This window comes from Trichoderma gamsii (assembly GCF_001481775.2).
Source record: "Trichoderma gamsii strain T6085 chromosome Unknown Scaffold_33.2, whole genome shotgun sequence".
NCBI classification, from domain to species: Eukaryota; Fungi; Ascomycota; class Sordariomycetes; order Hypocreales; family Hypocreaceae; genus Trichoderma; species Trichoderma gamsii.
In genome coordinates, this window is record NW_020171370.1 from 270346 (window position 1) to 287987 (window position 17642).

The window sequence follows — 17642 nt, forward strand, 5'->3', positions numbered from 1 at the left end:
GTGTTCAAGCGAACAAGCGTTGATTTCCCTTTCTCATCGTCTTCATTATATCTTCCCTTGTCTTCTTGCTTTGATGCTTCGGCCATCACTGCCAATCGATGCTCTGCTGAGACTTGGCGTAGTTTTTCGCTACCAGGCAAGCTGGATAAACGCTTGTAATTGGTCGCCTGCTCTAAGATACATACTACCCTGTCTGCATGCCTTACTCGACAAAAAGGGATTGATTCATTTTCTTCCAATGAACGTCTATCAATACTTATCTATCTAGGTTTCGATGTTCTTCCCCGCACTGTCGTGTTAAAGTGAAAGCCCGTCGTGCGCCTTTTTCTCGCATCATGGCGGCCCAATCCAATATATTGCAACATGTTTCAACTCAGCTCCGCGTTCTACACGTCCTCTAATTACCCGAGCGTATAAAACGATACGATACACGATACTAGACGAAATCATTGTCTACAAATCAAATTACTCCTACTTTCATCATGCGTTTGATCAATACTGAAACATTTAAGCTCAAGGTTTTTTCGGACGATGAGGTCCCCCCATATGCGATTCTGTCGCACACTTGGGGCCCTGACTCCGAAGAGCTCACCTTTTCTGATGTCCAAAAGGGAATAAGCAAGGCACCCGACGAAAAGGAAAGTCTCGGATTGACCAAGTTCCGAGAATGCTGTCGACAGGCCCAAAAAGATTCACTTGGTTACGCTTGGATTGATACTTGCTGTATTGACAAAACCAATATGGTCGAGCTTGGCGAAGCCATCAATTCCATGTTCCGATGGTATAGCCTCGCAAATGTCTGTTACGCCTACTTATCCGACGTCCCAGATGACGATGATGCCTCCGCTCCTGAATCTAAATTTCGGTCAAGTCGGTGGTTCACCAGAGGATGGACGTTACAAGAGCTTCTTGCGCCTAAACATGTACGATTCTATAACTTAGAATGGCATCTTATAGGCAACAAGGGGAATAAATGCACTGTCATCCAGAAAATCACTTCTGTGCCGCGTCAATTCTTACTAGGCGTTGCCGAATTGCACACTGCAAGCGTTGCACAGCGCATGTCCTGGGCTGCGCAAAGGAAAACTGGAAGAGCTGAAGATCTTGCATATTGTTTGCTGGGGATATTTGGCATAACAATGCCAATGATTTATGGCGAGGGTGGCAGAGAGGCCTTCTTTCGGCTGCAAGAGCATATTATGAAGTCGACGAGAGATGACTCTATCCTAGCATGGGGCTTCATGCACAAATCGTCTACAATCAACCCTCAACAATTCATGGATGAAAATAAGTTCATTTATGGAGACATATTAGCAGCTACTCCGTCAGATTTTGCAAATTCCGGGCAAATCGTCGCCCGCGAACAAGCCACCAACCCTCTGCACTCGCTAGATATCTTTGGGGGTAGTCTTAGAATTTTCTTGCCGTTGGCTACGAGTGATACTGGCAGAACTTTTGGATTGCTCAGCTGTGGCCCTAAATCCAATGCAAAGCAAGTCGCTGCGATCCCTCTCGCAAAAATAAACTCGGCGGTGGCGAACGAATATGTGAGACCAAGGGGGTACCCTTCAGTACTTCAACCGGTACCTACGTCTGATGCTACACGCGAGCTTATTCACATTAAAAAAGATGGCCAAAAGCAGATATTGACAAAGAATCAACAGTTTCTGTTCTATGATGTGGATTTATTTGCTAAAATTGGGCTGGAAGTCATTGATGTGATCCCTCGGGCTTGTTGGGATAATCAGCTGTCTCTGATTTCGCAGACAAGTACTGATCAAATATTAATTCGAGTTAGTCAAAGCAAGGAACAGTTTCTTGATTTTGTAATAGTGATGGATGTTCAGCAGCCTGATTCTCGCTTAGATCAATTGTGTTGCTTGTTTACATGCCACAGAGACACTGAGTTGGATGAGATAGCCGGAAAGTTTCAGCGAGAGGCGCTGGAGGTATTTAAAGGGACAAGTGCGAGTAACGAATCTCTCAATCTGCGTATTAAATTTAAGCCTATGGAAGGAAACATAATCTCCATCACCCCTAAAGCAATGGCTAGTCCGCCACGCTATACAATTAACGCGACAATGGCTTTGGAAAACTTGACCACAATGCTGGAGTCAACAAGACTGCTGCGGGAAAGGAAGAAAAACGAGGCGGACATGAGGGAGCTGAGCCAAAGAGTTGAAGAATGCAAGAGTCGCTTGGGAGACATAGAGGAAGAAAGAGAGAGTGTAGAGAACGAAGTTAAACGACTGGAAGCAAAAAAGAGCCTGCTTGTTGAAGAAGAACAAGTTAAGATTCAAGAAATGCGGCGTTTGGAGGAGGAGCAGGGAGATATAAGGAAGCGACAACCTGAAAATGCACGACAATTGGTAGATGTACAGAAGCGACTGAAAGATTTCTACCATGCCAAAGGCTGTGAAGATGGCAGGACACCGTTTCATGAAGCTGTTGAGCTTGACGACATTGATATGATGGATCTACTATTCGACGTGACCACCGATATTATATATGAAGACAAGCCATGGATGCGTTTTATTACAGCTTCAATAAAAGGCGATGTCAATGAAATTCGTTTGCTCCTCGATACTGACCAGACTGAGCTTGAGCATAAAGATGGCATTTTTGGACGGACCCCACTCGCCTGGGCAATCATGCATGGTCATCTTGATGTTGTCAAGCAGCTGCTCGACACGAACAGGGTCGACGTTCGTTCGAAAGACAATCATGGTCTGACGCCACTTCGTTGGGCCTTGGATGGAGGATACCGCGATATAGTGCGACTGATGCTCCGGGAGGACAAGCCTGCCTGTTTACGCAAACTCCGGGGCCACAGCGACGATATTATTTCAGTAGCTTTCTCTCATGACTCAGAGTTAATCTTGTCAGGGTCCGCTGATAGTACTGTTATGCTCTGGGATAGCACAACTGGCGAGTGCATATGCACATTTCAAGGCCATAAGGGACATGTCGTCTCAGTTGCCTTCTCGCATGACTCAAAAATACTAGCATCAGGGTCTTACGATCATACCATCAAGCTCTGGGATAGCACAACTGGCGAATGTCTACGCACATTTCAAGGCCATACGCATTGTATTATATCAGTTGTCTTCTCGCATGACTCAAAAATACTAGCATCAGGGTCATACGATAGAACCACCAAGCTCTGGGAAACCGCAACTGGCGAGTGCATATGCACATTTCAAGGCCATAAGGGACATGTCGTCTCAGTTGCCTTCTCGCATGACTCAAAAATACTAGCATCAGGGTCTTACGATCATACCATCCAGCTCTGGGATACCGCAACTGGCGAGTGCATACGCACATTTCAAGGCCATGATGATGCTGTTACTTCAGTTGCCTTCTCGCATGACTCAAAATTACTAGCATCAGGGTCATACGATAGAACCATCAAGCTCTGGGATACCGCAACTGGCGAATGCCTACGCACATTTCAAGGCCGTAAGGGTTATTTTGGATCAATTGCCTTCTCGCACGACTCGAAATTATTAGCATCAGGGTCGTCCGATGGAATCATCAAGCTCTGGGATAGCACAACTGGCAATTGCCTGTACTCGCTCAAGGCTGACGGTAATCAGCTGGCCTTCTCACATGACTGGAAGTTGATAGCAGCAAGAATAGGACATGAAATATTACTTTGGGATGTATCAATAGTGCATGAGTTCGTTACCAGCCCATGCTATTAGGAAAAGTTTGCGGCTGAAGCAACAGAAAGCCGTTCAGCCGAACTCGCGGAGAAGGAAATTGAAACCGTTACGGACAATAGTAGTCAAGTGGAAAATATATCTTTTAGTATTGAGAGGTTATGATGCCGCCCCCAAATATGAGAAAGATTCAAGGGATGGATATGTGCGCTACGCTGGGTACATGGAACTAGATAGGACACTACATATGCTGAAAATATATTTTACAGGATGTAATAAACGACACAAGCAGTGGAGAGATAGTGTTGCTGTTAACGTAGAACGAGGCTGGGCTAGAAGTAAATTCTTACTTCTTTATTTTATGCTATTTGGGTATACAAATATACAAAATACTCTTTTTTATCTTTCTAAGTAATAGCTATAGTTATAAAACTTATATATATAAAGGAAAAATAAAAATATAGGCTATTTATGAAATATAGATATACACCGCTAATACTGCTAATAAAAGAGATATTATAATACTAATTGGTATTAATGAAGATGTTGAGAAAGTTTTAAGGAAACTGACGGATACGTGGACTGAACCCCCGGAAGGCTCGGTCTGGAAAGTGATCGCAACTTGGGCGAAAGCCCATCTAAAATCGTCGTTGAATAAGCCCTTGGTAATGTCAAAGACAATCTTTGATGACTATGAGACGCGTAGGGTGGATCCGGCATTTCTCCGGTCTCTTGATGAATTGGCAAAGTCCAAAAAAGAAATGGCGGCTGCCCAGGCGGCTACGAATGAACAAGCCAAGAAAGATTTGAAGAAGGTGTGGGACAAGCTGACCGAGTCGTGCGGGCTCATGACAAGGGATGTCAGCGTTTCCAACAAGGCGGACAGTCTGGCCGACTTTTCTGGTGATCCCGAAAATCCCTTTGGCAAGAGATGGGAATTGCCCGAGCTCCCTGAACTATTGGAAGACACAGAGCGATATGGACAAGCTGAGGACCAAATAACCAGTCACAACGCACAACCAGAGACTACAGAAGATCCTGAAGGAGATCTTATCTAGAGCAGTTACGTGAGAACTATCAGCAGGCATAGTTTGCAGTATGTACAGCAAAGAAATACCACTCGGACTTCCAGAGGACAGTATCTCGCAATTCGCTATAAACGGGTTTCACTATACTGTTGCTTTACTTTATCTCCACGATATAAATGGCACTGCTGGCTGTCTTTCACTTATAAAGGGAGACGTTATTCAGCATCCCAATCTCATTATCCAACACCCCAGCTGTAAGCAACAAAGCGGCCATTCCACATATCAAACTGCATGTATATAACTACTAAATACCGTTAATATATTATAAATAGCAGCAGTAGTAGCAGCAGTAGCAGCAGTAATAGCAGCAGTAGTAGTAGCAGTAGCAATAATACTGGCAGCAGCTCACGCTTAAGCTAGAGGGCTGGATAACAGAATTATGGTACTGGGTAACCTCTCTCTTTATAAATTACCTTACAGCGGTAAGTAGATTTACTTGAATTTTATTTTTACATTGCTCTGATTGTTTATAGAAATACTAGGAGGGTTTTGAGGAAGAGTTTGAAGAATCTATAGAAATGGAAATCTAGTCCATTAAGCATAATGTTTATTTGCTTTTTTTTTCTTCATGTTTATTTGTTTCTACTCTCTTAATGTTTGCTTGCTTTCCTTTTTTTTTCGAGGTTTGTCTGTTTTTCTCTTTTCTTAATATTTGTTTGCTTTCTTTTTTCTCAGTGTTGATTTGTTTTCTTAGTGCTAGGTAATATATGAATGTCTGTAGTCTAACCTCAAGATTCTCTAAATTATTTTCCTTTTGAAAAACGGAGCCCCCGATGCTGTTTAGTGGCTTCTTGTCAGCTTTAACATAGAGATATGCTGAAAATATATTTTACAAGATTTCATAAACGACACAAGTAGTGGAGCGGTAGTGCTGCTTTTAACGTGAGAAGTTAGACTAGAAGTAGATACTTCTTTGGTTTATGCTATTGGTCTATTTTTATCTTTCTGAGTGGTAGCCGTAGTTGTGAAACTTATATACATGAAGCGAAAACAAAAGATGTAGGTTATTCATGAGATCTGGACATAAATCGCCAATACTGCTAATAAAAGAGAAATTACTATGCCAATTGGCACTAACAAAGATGGCCGGGCATGCTTCTGAGAAAGAATCTCATTTATGGACGTCTCAAGCCGCAGAGCCATGTTATCACGTCCAAAAAGAGACCGCACACGCTCTTCACCATCAGTACCCATCCGCTGAACATCCTGATCAGGCATTCTCAGCACGCTGAGCATGACACTCGACCACGCGCCGATATCTTCCGGATCGCGCAGCCAGCCAGTCTTCATGTTCTGTATTGTCTCAACGGGACCGCCCGTGTTGGCGGCGAGGACAGGCACGCGGGCAAGCATAGCCTCGAGGGGCACAATTCCAAAATGCTCGTTGGAAGGTGTGTAGACTAGGAGTCGAGCTACACGCAAAAGTGAAGTTTTGATAGAGTTTGGTATAGAGAGGAGGAAGAGGACGGAGGCATCGCTGGGAATGGAGGATAGAGAGGTGGTGTCGAAAGATGTGACGGTGTGGTGTTTGAGGGAGTGGGAGGAGGCGAGAGCTTCGAGCTCGGTGTGATATTCGACGTTTTCGGCAACTCGGGGATCGTAGCCACCTGAAACCTGGTAAGTATCATGTGTAAAACCAAAGAATAAGAAGGTGTAACATATAGCTTACCTGCTAGAACAAGACGCACTCCGCGGCGCAAATCCTCAGAGATGGCAGCAAACGCCTTGACAGCTAGTCCAATATCCTTTTTCCGCTCAAACCGATTGATGCTGAGAATCACCTTGTGGTTGCCACCAAGCAATACTTCATCACTTGCAGACGAGTTATCCTCTTTAACCGTTGTGTCCACGCATGGGTATACCACCTTGGTGTCCACCTTTTCCTTCAACCGCGGCCACGTCCTCGCAACAACGCCCTTTGTAAACTCAGAGTTGACAGCAACAGCCTGCGCAAACCCCATGGACCACTCTTCGATCCAGTCAAAAGGCAGTCGATAGAGTCGCTTCAGGGCTGATTGGCGTCCCTGCGCGAGCAACAAGTCTGGAAAGTGGCAGTAAAACAGGATCGGCGCATCGGGAGCGATATATCGTAAGAGCGGAAGACCGGCGGATAGTTGGTCGACGACAAAGGCGCGGGGTTTAAGAGCTTTCAATTCGCCGGAGAGCGCGATCTGTATGAGGAGCTGGAGATGGCGCAGGATGGCGCAGACGATGGTGAGGCGGTTGAAGATGGACATGGGGATGGGCCATTCGCCGTGAACGCGGACATCGAGGGTGCCTGAGCATCAATTAGTTGGCTACTGTCAATATTTATACAAAGGCGTTCTTTTACTCACCATCGCGACACTCGTCAAAGCAGTGGTTGCGATCGCAATGATTCGTAAAGATGACAACGTGGTGTCCGCGCTGCTGCAGCCCAACCGCCGCATCGACAACCAGCCGCTCCGCGCCGCCAATGCCCAAGTCCGGATGGAAGAAGACGATTGTGCCGTCTGGAGCAGGCTGCGCGTCTGCTTGTAAAGACATGGCGAATGAAAAGAGTGTCTGGTGTTGAAAAAAGATGCCACTTGGAGTTGGAGCACGTTGGAGCTTGAATGAAGCTACATTGTGGGGTAGATTGGCCTAGGCTGGAAGAAGCTTAGTGGCGCATGCCAGTTGCAGCAGTCGGGAATTAAAAGGGACGGAAGACGCGGTACTTGGAGAGCAAGTACAGGGAGCTGCCTGGTGGTGCGAGTTTAGAGCTAGAACGCGGCGCGGGTATCACATGTGACGACATGCCGGGGATGTACTGCTTCAATAGCAACAAGCGATATGGAGATGCTCGGGTTCGGTGTTTAATAATCGCAGCTGATGCCTTGGTAAATCAATTATAGGTCAAGGGCTCATAACTACACTTAAATATACTTTGATTGGTTGTATTAGTGCAAGCATTTTAGGAGCTCGGGATGTCATCGCCCTTCTCCATACCTCAGAAAAATGCCGAGGTAGATGAGAGCCTAGCCTCACTCAACCACCCATAATCCTCCATACCCATAAGCCTTTCCATCTCACTCATCTTTTACAACTTCACTTTCTCTTCTCATTAATTAAAACTATACTCTCGTCACAATGTCAAAAACCCTCTTCACCGTGCCCATCGCCCCTTCCGGCCCCCATCCCGGCGGCTCCATCACCGTCACCGAGCCCTCGCCGGCCGTCTACCTGCTCACCTTCATCTCACCCCCCGACAACCGCCTCACCACCACCGTCTGTAAAGCCCTCCTCGCAGCCCTCGATCTCCTCGAGTTTGGCGGCCACCCCCCGGGAGTGCTCATCACCACCAGCGGCATCGCCAAATTCTACAGCAATGGGCTGGATCTGCAGCATGCCATTGAGACGGAGGGCTTCTGGGCCTTGTTCTACTCTGTCTGGCAGCGTCTGATAACGCAAGTCAACCCTCATCATCGTTATCATCATCATCACCAGCTAACAATCACAGCTTCCCCATGCCCACCGTCGCTCTTATGAACGGCCACACCTACGCCGGCGGCCTCATGCTCGCCATGGCCCACGACTACCGCCTCGCCCCCTCCCCCAAAGGCTTCATCTGCCTCAACGAGGTCCTCTTCGGCGCGCACCTCCAGCCCGCCATGGCGTCCCTCTTCCGCGCAAAACTGCCCTCCAACGCACTCTTCCGCAAAGTCGCCCTCGAGGGCCACCGCTTCACAGGCCAAGAGGCAGTGGACGAGGGCATCGCGGATGCGTTGGCCCCGGGAGGATTGGAGGACGCGCTCAAGTTTGTGGCAGAGAAACAGTTGCTGGAGAAGCCGAAGAAGGGCGTGTACGGGACGATTAAGAGGGAGATTTATAAGGATCTGGTCAAGGAGCTAAGTGGCGCGGGGTTGGAGGTGGAGGAGGCAAGGTTCAAGGAGGATATGAGAAAGGAGGCGGAGAGGAAGGAGTTTGGAAAGGTGTGGGTTGAGCAGTGGCGGAAGGAGAAGGCGAAGCTGTAAAGATGCAGTTATAGACATTTAATATAAATATACATATATCCTCTTGTTTCATTTCGAGTCTTCTTTTATCAAACCTCACCAGCCAAATTCGTCAAATCCGCCCTCCTCAGCCTCGCCTTATCAACTTTAACCTCCTCTACCGGATACCACTCATCCAGCCTCCCTCCAGGCCGTCCCACAGCCTCTTTTAAATCCTGCTCCTCCAAGCCCAACATCATAACAGCCACCGCCACGCCGCTCAGCCAAGCCCACACCATGCCCTCTCCGTTAAACCCAGCAGCCAGCCACTGCCCAGAAGCCCCCTCTCCACAGCCCCCTCGTGCCGTCTTCCTCGATACATCCAACTTCGAGGGCAAACCCCCCACAAAAGGGAGCATATCACCTGTAAATCCCATAATCCCCGTCCACGCCCCCTTCAACTCCCCCCCAACACCCCATCTCGGCTCAAACACCGTCGCCATGCTCCCCCTCAAATGCATCAGCGGAAACGCATCCATTCTCCCATCATCCCAAACGCCAATCTGGTCCAATCCCTCATCTTTACTCCTAAACAAGCCCCCTCCCAGCATCAAATCGCCCGCAGACCCATCATCCCCATCAGGTCGCTGCGTCACATAATCAAATCCATTGCCGTATATAACAGACCACGACCTCCCACCATGACACGCCCGCTCAAATCTGCTTCCGGGGCTTTGAGCCGTCATGTGGCCAATGACGCCTGTTAGACAGCCTCTTAGGGCGGGATTGAGATGGCCTGTGTAGCCGTTTGTAGCGTGGAGAACGTGTTTTGCGCGGAGAGGGCCGCGTGAAGTGTGGACTACATATGGCGTCGTGGCATCGTTGTTTGACGTGATTGATGAGACTGGAGTGTGTGTGCTGATGACGAGGTTGGGATACCGCTTGATCAAGTCGTTCCATGTGCTTGTAACGAGACGGTACGGCCATAGAGCACCCGCTGTGTAAGAGATGGCTCCAACAACATGCCGATTCACCCCAAACTATAAAAGTCAGTATCTCTCTTCTCAAACCTCTATTATTCAGAGTCACAACAACTCACCTTCTCCCTCGCCTCATCCTTCTCCCAAACACAAACCTCAAACTCGGGCATCCACTCCCTCAACTCACTCACACTCCTCTTCAACTTCCCAAACACCTCCCCATCAAGACAAACATCCACCGTCTCAACCTCCCTCACCTCCCCAAACCCCACCTCCTCACCAACCCCCTTCAAAACATCCAAATGCCGCATCTCCATTCTCACAACCTTCTTCGCCTTCTCCTCCCCCAGCGTCCTCCTCAGCCGCGCAAACTCCTCATGAGGCGCACATTTAATGTGTCCACCATTTCGAGCCGTTGCGCCGCTACATAATTGTCTTGCTTCTAGAACCACTACTTTGAGCCCGGTTTTAGAAGCAGATGACAGCTCAAGCACCGTCCTCGCAGCAGCAGCACCCGTAATCCCGCTCCCAACAATAACCACATCCGCCTCCTCTGGCAAATCGCCTTGAATGTTGCATATTTTTGGAAACGGCGGCTTCTGCATCCAATATGAAACCGTGGGATTTTCAACGGGCGTAAATGGCCCGGTGTGGATTCGCTGGAGGAGGGATTGGTATTTTGCGTTGAGGGCTGAGAGCGTGCGGATAACGCTTGTGATGGTTGTGATGCCGCCTTGGAGATAGGAAATGACGGCGCCCATTGCTGAATCTTTTTTTTATATCTTCTACTTTTCTGATAAGTTGAGTTATCAAGTTAATAATAGTGAAAGTGCTAGTTTAGGGATAACCAAACAGACAGTCCTAGAGTTGTACTTCTCACATGCACTGTATCGCTCAAACATCGTTAGTGATGCTGGTTCTAATTCGGCTCATAAAAGCGGTCGGACAGCCGATGCTCCGAATCTCCGCATCTGCTCCTTGAGCCGCCAACCAATGCACCATCGATCACTTTTCAAAATCTCAAATACATTCATTGAATTCAATTTTTTTTATCTAACGCTCTAAAGTATCAATCTCGTTCCAATCCAGACACAAAACACACATTAAAAATTGGCATAGAAAAGCAAAAAGCAAAAGGAACCTACGCCCCTAGTATTCGCCTCATACCGTTCCGTCCATCCGCCAGTCCGCCAAGAAAGAAAAGGAAAAAAACCACAGTTAATACAAATAAGGAAAAAAGAGAAAGGGGAAAGTGCTGATAGTAAAAACAACGTAATCCAAACGCTGAACAGACAAGTGTCTGTTAAACAGCGTTTATGATACGGAACTGAGAGATGCTTCGCTCAAATCCGTAAATGAATGAGTAATGTTTTCCTTTTCCTTGGCCACCTGGCCGTGAATACTATCCGAATGGGTTTTTAAAGATGAAACCAGCCTTATGACGACAAGGTATAAAAAGAGAAAGAAAAGGAAATTCTCAAATAGCATGCTAGCATTACAAGAAAGCTTCATAGGTCGTCGTCATTCGCTCAAGCTTAAGTCGTTGATAAGCCTTGACAGCTCATCCCGCTATTACGCTTGGTCTGGTATCCATTGTAAAAGAAATGAAAATCGTAAACAGCATGTCGTAGTGGCATCAAAAGAGACAATGGAAAAGTAAAAAGCAAAGCCGGAATGAAAAGTATGAAAAGACAGAAAGGTGTCGAATAGAGGCATCGCTGCAAGCGGCCAGATCCTCTGTATGGGACAGATTATACACTCATCATCCCCTCGTCTTCTTCGTCGGTAATGGACATCATTGAATCACCTCCTTGGCCGGAGTTCCATCCGCGAGGATCAAGCCCCAGCTCGGCTCTGGTGTCTCGCTGGATCTGCAAAAAATACTTCTTCAAACTCCGGAGGCCCTTGAGAAAGCCAGGGTCAGGTTGATTGGGGTGCTGCGGTGGGCAGGGCTTGTCATCGACCTTGTCCAGCGGAGTGAGGCTGTTGGCAAAGTCTGCAATCTTGAAATCAATCTCGCGCTTATTCTTCTTCTTCCTGATCGCCGCCTCTTCGGTATCCGTCGCTGCATCTGTCATGGACTCGTACGCTGTCTCGTATCCCCCGTTCTCGTCTGCGGCATCGCCGTCGTAAAACATGAGGAGACTCGCAGCATAGAAGCGGTAGCCGCGCAATTCGCTTACAATTTGCTCTAGCTGTGAAAGCTTTCGCAATATAATTGGAATATGGTGAAGAATAGAGTGCAAATCAACGCCGTTGTAGAGAAACTTGGTGAGGGCAGCCTGAAACTCAGTGCCAGCTTTCACCTTTCGGCCAAAGTACTTGTCTTGGAAATCGTACGTTTGAGTCTTGGAATTCCAGACTTGCAGCCCGCAAATCCGCACTCCAAGCTCCGCCGACGTCGTCTTCCTACATTTTTCTTGCTGGGACTTTTGTTTGCTGGGAGAAGCTTCAACACCGTACTGGCGAGTCCCCATCTTGAGATCCATCATACAAGGTCGCTTCATGCCTGCCGTGAGGTCTTCCAGTAGCAAAAAGTACTCTACTCTGTCGCGCTGAGATTTTGCTTCTTTGGGGTTGTTTGGTCGAACAACTGGTCCAAACTCTACATCCGGATGTGGTACAGCGTCTGCAACCATTGCCGAGTCGTCCATAGCATCAGGCTCCTGAGCAAGGACAGGAGCATCAGAAATCACCTCTTCCGTGCCAAGTCCGATGGCAGCCGTGGTGTCCTTGTTTGGTATTTCTAGTGAAGTGTTCTTGTCGTCTCCCTCGCGCTTGTACTCCATACCATCGGCCTCTTCATAGTACTTTAAATCTCCCCGTGAGTCGCGTACGTCCTGCGGTTTGCGCCGAAGTCCACTTCCAGAGTACCGTCGCTTTTTCTTTGCTGTCAGGTTGGCCGTTAATGTCTCTGGTTCGGGAGCACTAGTGCCCGTAACATCCTTGACTTCAACAGGGGCCTCTCGTTCGACTGCGAAGTGGCCAGCTTGGGACTCGGGATCGCTCATCTGCTGCACAAGTGGCGTCAACGGCTTTACTGGAATAGGCGTGGCCCTTTGAGGTTCCTCGTTCTTCGCAGGAGTCTCAGGGGCTTTGGCTAGATTCGGATCTGAATTGCTTGTTCGGAGCAATCGCTGAAGAGTTGGCAAAGGAACAGCTCGCTGATACGGGCGTCGATGCTTTTGAACCGCAATTGGTTGCTTAAGGAATGCATCATTGAACACTTCGTTCCGCAATCGCTTGTTCACCGTCGTAGCTCCCCAGCTATTGGGGCGCTCTTCCATATGAGGCCGCACGGGGTGCTGAGACGCAATCGGCGCTCCTGAAGATATCTTGGAAAGAGACGTGCTCCGGCGGTGCGGCGTGTCTAATTCAGGTGTCGGCTGGAGAAGGTTGCGAGGGAGGATGTGCCAATTATCGTCAAAAGTCACGGTAGGGATGGTGGCATTGGAGCTGGCAAGTGATTGGCTGATGACGCGCGCAGGGGTGGATGGAGTCTGTTCAGCATCGCCGTTACCATTCGAGTCGGGATTGCGTTTATCAGCCGTCTCATCTTTTCTAACGGTGCTCTTCCTCCGAGGCTTTCTCTGAAATGTTACGTTCAACACTCCAATGTACCTAAAAAGTGATGAAATTAGCATCTCAAGTTACAATTCACATTTTTGAAAAAGAGGGGCAAAATAACCACAGATTCAATGCAGAAGGAGGGGAAAAGGGGGAGGGTGGCTGGAGAAACATAGGGATGCCGGACATGGAGATTATAGACCGGGGAATTTTATTAGTAACGTACCGGGGGAGGAATGGCAGCAAATCACGGTGATATCTCTCAATGGTCTCATAAAACTCGTTTTCTCGGTTGCTGAGCTGCTTACAGACGGCTCGGCGAGAGAATCGCCACAGGGTATTGTGGCCACCAACTTGGTGCTTGTATGGGATCAGCTCAATGGCTTCTAGCGGTCGGCGTGCTTGATGCTGGTGGTCATGCACATGGTCTTCATAGTGGGTCACGGCTCGGGGCTTAGTAGGGGTAACTTGGTTCACTTCGGTCTCGTCCACGACAGCTTCGGACGGAACCTGGATTTCCAGCGGGAGAATCTCTCCACGGCGGGAGGCAAGGTTCTCACGGGATGCAACATGCGACACCTGATAGGAACTGTCCTCCTTTTTCTCCTCCTCCTCCATCTCCACCTCTGGCTCAGGCTCATCGGCCTTGACCAGCCAGGGATGGTTTTTACTCAGCGAATGCGATCTGGGCCGCCGAATCGCATCACTATCATTACCCTCGCTCACGCTTGCGCGGCTTTCATCCAGCTCCTGATGAGGCAGGAAAACCGCCGACGCAATCTTCTCCTCTCCAGACTCGTCTGCTTCTCCATCACCTTCGGCGTCTGCCTCTGGGTCAGATTCGGCATCAAAGTGGGCGTCATTGGCGTTGCCGTTGACATGAGCAGTGGCATATTCGTGAATGTGGCCGTTGGCATGGTCGGTATCCGAGGTTTTGACATTAACCTTGGCACTGGAGTCGGCCTCGGCGCCCGCATCCTTGTCGCCGGCAATGTCTTGAAAATTGCCGACCTCGGAAGCATCATGTGACATCGGCGGCTTCTCCACTGCGGTGTCTTGGACCGCCTCCGGCCCCACCTGGATTCCAATCGGTGGCTCCAGCTTGGCCTCATGATGATCTACCGATGATTTCTGTGTGATGGCGCTTTCGCCACCAGTTTCTTCAGCTTGCGGCAGGGTTGAGCTGGTTGCTTCTTTCGGTGAGGTAAGAGTAGGCCGCGCATCAGAGGCGCGGGATGAGAAGGATTCCGCTCGTGCTGGCTGCACGCGCGAGTCTGCGGCTGGTGACGTCTTGGAAGACTTTTGCGGCAACTCTTCGGTTAAAGTGGCCTCCTCGTCTATTGTCGGCACATGTTTGTCGCGGTGGGAGGTCTTGCCATCCTTACGGCGAGCCTTATCCTCCGGAGGAAGGCCCTCTTTGAAGAATCGCAAGCTGTAGCTCGACTTTCGGCTTCGTGCATTGTGCTCAACGCCGGCAATGGCTTCAGCGACTGACTGCTCTACCAAGCCATCCTCTTCACTGCCGTCGCCAGAGCCAATGGACCATATCTTTTCCGTCTTCTCGGAGGTATCAAGCGTTTTGTGTCGTTCCTGACGTGAGTCTTGTGATACAGCACTCTCGTCTCCGGCGTCGGTGGAGACTCCGGTAGACAAAGCAGCGCTGGTATAGCTGCCATTGGTAGGCGATACCGAGTTGTTGTAGTGTGATGAATGAGGCAATGGTTGATGGTGCTGCTGTAGCTTTGGTGATATGGAGTCGTGCTCCAGCGACGCTCTCCCTCGGGTCCGGTCTAGAAATTCACGGTGTTCTAAAAGCATGTCTTTTGCGTGGCTCAAAAGGTTGTCCGATTTGAACGACGAGGATGGAATGGCACGGTCTCGTCCGGGGGCAGTAGAGGCGATGGGAATTGTTGTGGTGGTGGTAGCTGTCGTCGTTGTGGTCGCCATTGTCTTGGGCTGCGATGCGTTCCGCGTCAGGGCGCCGTCGTGGTCGATGTAGTCTGATGCATCTCGAGATTCTGTCCAAGGAGTGGCGGGCGACGACCGAATCGGTCTTGAGGGCAACTGATCAACTGCTGAGGCAGAAGAGGCAGAGACCGGCGTGGGTCTTGTCGATTTGTCTGTCTGCGTCTGTGATTGTGTCTGTGACGAAGTGGTGCTCGTATTGGGCGTCGAGTTGGTCCGCAAGATGCCTCGAGCAGATGCCAAGGCTTGGGAAAGCAGGGAAGGGCCCATCTGTTGACGCTGGCGGGCGGTGCCGCTAGGGGCAGCAGGCTTTATATGAGGTGCGGCAGCAGAGGAGACGGACGCAGAAGCAGCGTCAGAGGCAGAAGCAGAGGCAGAAACAGGGGCAGAGGCGCTCCCGTCTGCTTGGATCGCGCAGCCCAGGGCCGGGGGGTTCTCTGCATCATCGTGCTGGAGGTGCGGCTGCCGCTGGTCCTGGCGGTCGGGTCGGACGTGGGCCTGGGGGCTCAGCAGCGCAGCAGGTGCGGCATTTTCGGCGTGTGAAGGCGAGCTGGACATGGGGAGGACATCTGGCGCGGCAGAGCGTCTGCGTGGGAGGATTGATTCGGAGGGATGGTCGGGCGTGAGACGCTCTGGAGGTTGCAGAGAGGAAAATGGAGCGAGCGCCAGGTTTTGCTGGCAGAAGAAAACGGGGGGAACTCAAAGCAGCGCCGCCGGGTGGGGCTCGATGGCTGGAGGCCGCTAAACTTACAGGCGCTGGGCGAGCGGGTACAGGTACAGGAGCCGCCTGAACGGCGCTGCTGCACCGCTGCTGGCGATCCGACACGCCCCCCTAACAACAGCGCACAGCAGCTGCCGCCGAATCATCCCCACGGCCCAGCAGCACGTTGGAGGTTGCATGACGGCGACTAGCCGCAGGCAAGAGTTTTCAGGGGCGGGGCGCCGCCGTCAGTGGGAGGGGGGCTGCTGAAGCACAAGGCGCGTTTGCGGGGTCTTAGTGGTTCGAATGCGCATGGCTACAGGGGCAGTCGATGTCTGGCTTTGTTATCGGTGTGAGGATAGACACTCGTACAAGGGGTGTTTGTTCCATTGATGTCTGAATCGATTCATGCTCACGAATATGAGTACTTGCGATCTACAAGTGATTCAATGACATGTGGAGAATAGGATAGCTGTTCAATATCTGCTACAATTTTCACCCATCTTGATATAGATGGAAGTACATGTACGCCCAGAGAACAGCCCACGTTTGGCGGGAGATTGTGTAAGTTTGCTTCAGTACAGTAAGCCAAGATGCCTGTCTGTCGTGTAAGATTCAGTGTAATATTCAGGAGACGGTGGACTCATTCGTAGAGATAAAGCTACATGCTTTGCGGGATGCACGGACGAAGCTGATCGCTTACATTGGTGCAATTTGACATCAATTGTCTTGGGTGAGGCCTGTTTGTCTTATCTGAGTCGCCAACAAGAGCCATGATAACGCCATCCCTCCAGCACCACGTAGCTCAGCAGCCACAAGAGAGACAGCACATGTCGGCTGGATTTGTTTTTGAATAGACAGCTGGTGCATCTAAGATGTCTGGTGTTTATGCTATCATTTTCTGCTATTGGAGATACACATCACGGCTCATTTAAATATCAATTGTACAAGTACATACATGTACTTCCGCCCTTGGGCACCACTGCGCCGGCTCTATCTGATATCAGGTTCTGTATCTGACCTGCCTATCGCTGCCCTGATAGCGGGGCCTCCCTTACTGTGCAACACAGCGCGGAGAAGATGCAGCCTCCACGCACATCCAATGCAGAGATAAAGCATCGGTGAGCGCCAGCAAGTCGCACAGCATGGCGTCCGATGCCCTGCTGCCGTCCCTGTGCGATGTCCCTGTACGATGATTGGCACCGCCGCATGCACCAGCTGTGCGCTACACGAACCGCCAGCGAACAAACAGTGAACATGGACACTTCGCTTGGCTCGCCAGCTGAGCATCCCATGCGGTCAAAGAAAGGGCACAAACTCAAAAGCATTCAGCAGCGACAAGGCCCGCTAGGAAGCACTAGCGATCGCGGAATCTCTTCCACAGCCGCTTGTTTACTATCTGGGCGGGGACCGTCGTGCCCTGGTCTCGCTTTGTGATACGAACCCGATACCCGGCTGCTTATGGAGGGCGACGTCTTGTCAAATCATGCGTCAAGCCGTCGTCATGTTCAGGCCTGAACTTATCAGACAGCGATGATCATAGGTCTGAAATGGAACAAAAAAGACTTAGCAGTGCTACTACTGCTGCTCTACACCTAGGAGAGAATATCAAGGGATACGGGGACAGGACAAGCGAAGTACCAAGAAGAGGTTGTGGCTTGGCTGCGCCGGTGCCCAACGGCGTGTGGCCCGGCCAATTTGGCGTTTCCAGATTGATTCCCGGCAGTCTC

At 49.8% G+C, this 17642-nt stretch overlaps 6 protein-coding genes across 6 annotated transcripts; 3 read left to right on the forward strand and 3 right to left on the reverse strand.

Moving 5' to 3' along the window:
* Positions 1–482: 482 nt before the first annotated feature.
* On the forward strand, positions 483–3704 carry TGAM01_v208226 (hypothetical protein; the record flags this gene model as incomplete). Its single annotated transcript, XM_018809324.2, has 1 exon — positions 483–3704. One exon carries the CDS (start codon positions 483–485, stop codon positions 3702–3704), a length of 3222 nt encoding a protein of 1073 aa, XP_018657488.2.
* Positions 3705–4330: 626 nt separating this feature from the next.
* Positions 4331–4720, forward strand: TGAM01_v208227 (hypothetical protein; the record flags this gene model as incomplete). The annotated part of the gene is made up of 1 exon (XM_018809325.1): positions 4331–4720. The coding sequence occupies one exon, from the start codon at positions 4331–4333 to the stop codon at positions 4718–4720; it is 390 nt and encodes a 129-aa protein (XP_018657489.1).
* A 1038-nt stretch (positions 4721–5758) lies between these two features.
* On the reverse strand, positions 5759–7276 carry TGAM01_v208228 (alpha-1,3/alpha-1,6-mannosyltransferase; the record flags this gene model as incomplete). The annotated part of the gene is made up of 3 exons (XM_018809326.1): positions 5759–6357; positions 6420–7028; positions 7087–7276. The coding sequence occupies 3 exons, from the start codon at positions 7274–7276 to the stop codon at positions 5759–5761; spliced, it is 1398 nt and encodes a 465-aa protein (XP_018657490.1).
* Positions 7277–8292: 1016 nt separating this feature from the next.
* On the forward strand, positions 8293–8742 carry TGAM01_v208229 (hypothetical protein; the record flags this gene model as incomplete). Its single annotated transcript, XM_018809327.2, has 1 exon — positions 8293–8742. The coding sequence occupies one exon, from the start codon at positions 8293–8295 to the stop codon at positions 8740–8742; it is 450 nt and encodes a 149-aa protein (XP_018657491.2).
* Positions 8743–8810: 68 nt separating this feature from the next.
* TGAM01_v208230 (hypothetical protein) lies at positions 8811–10441 on the reverse strand (the record flags this gene model as incomplete). The annotated part of the gene is made up of 2 exons (XM_018809328.1): positions 8811–9740; positions 9800–10441. The coding sequence occupies 2 exons, from the start codon at positions 10439–10441 to the stop codon at positions 8811–8813; spliced, it is 1572 nt and encodes a 523-aa protein (XP_018657492.1).
* A 990-nt stretch (positions 10442–11431) lies between these two features.
* Positions 11432–15770, reverse strand: TGAM01_v208231 (hypothetical protein; the record flags this gene model as incomplete). The annotated part of the gene is made up of 2 exons (XM_018809329.1): positions 11432–13301; positions 13474–15770. The coding sequence occupies 2 exons, from the start codon at positions 15768–15770 to the stop codon at positions 11432–11434; spliced, it is 4167 nt and encodes a 1388-aa protein (XP_018657493.1).
* Positions 15771–17642: the final 1872 nt, after the last annotated feature.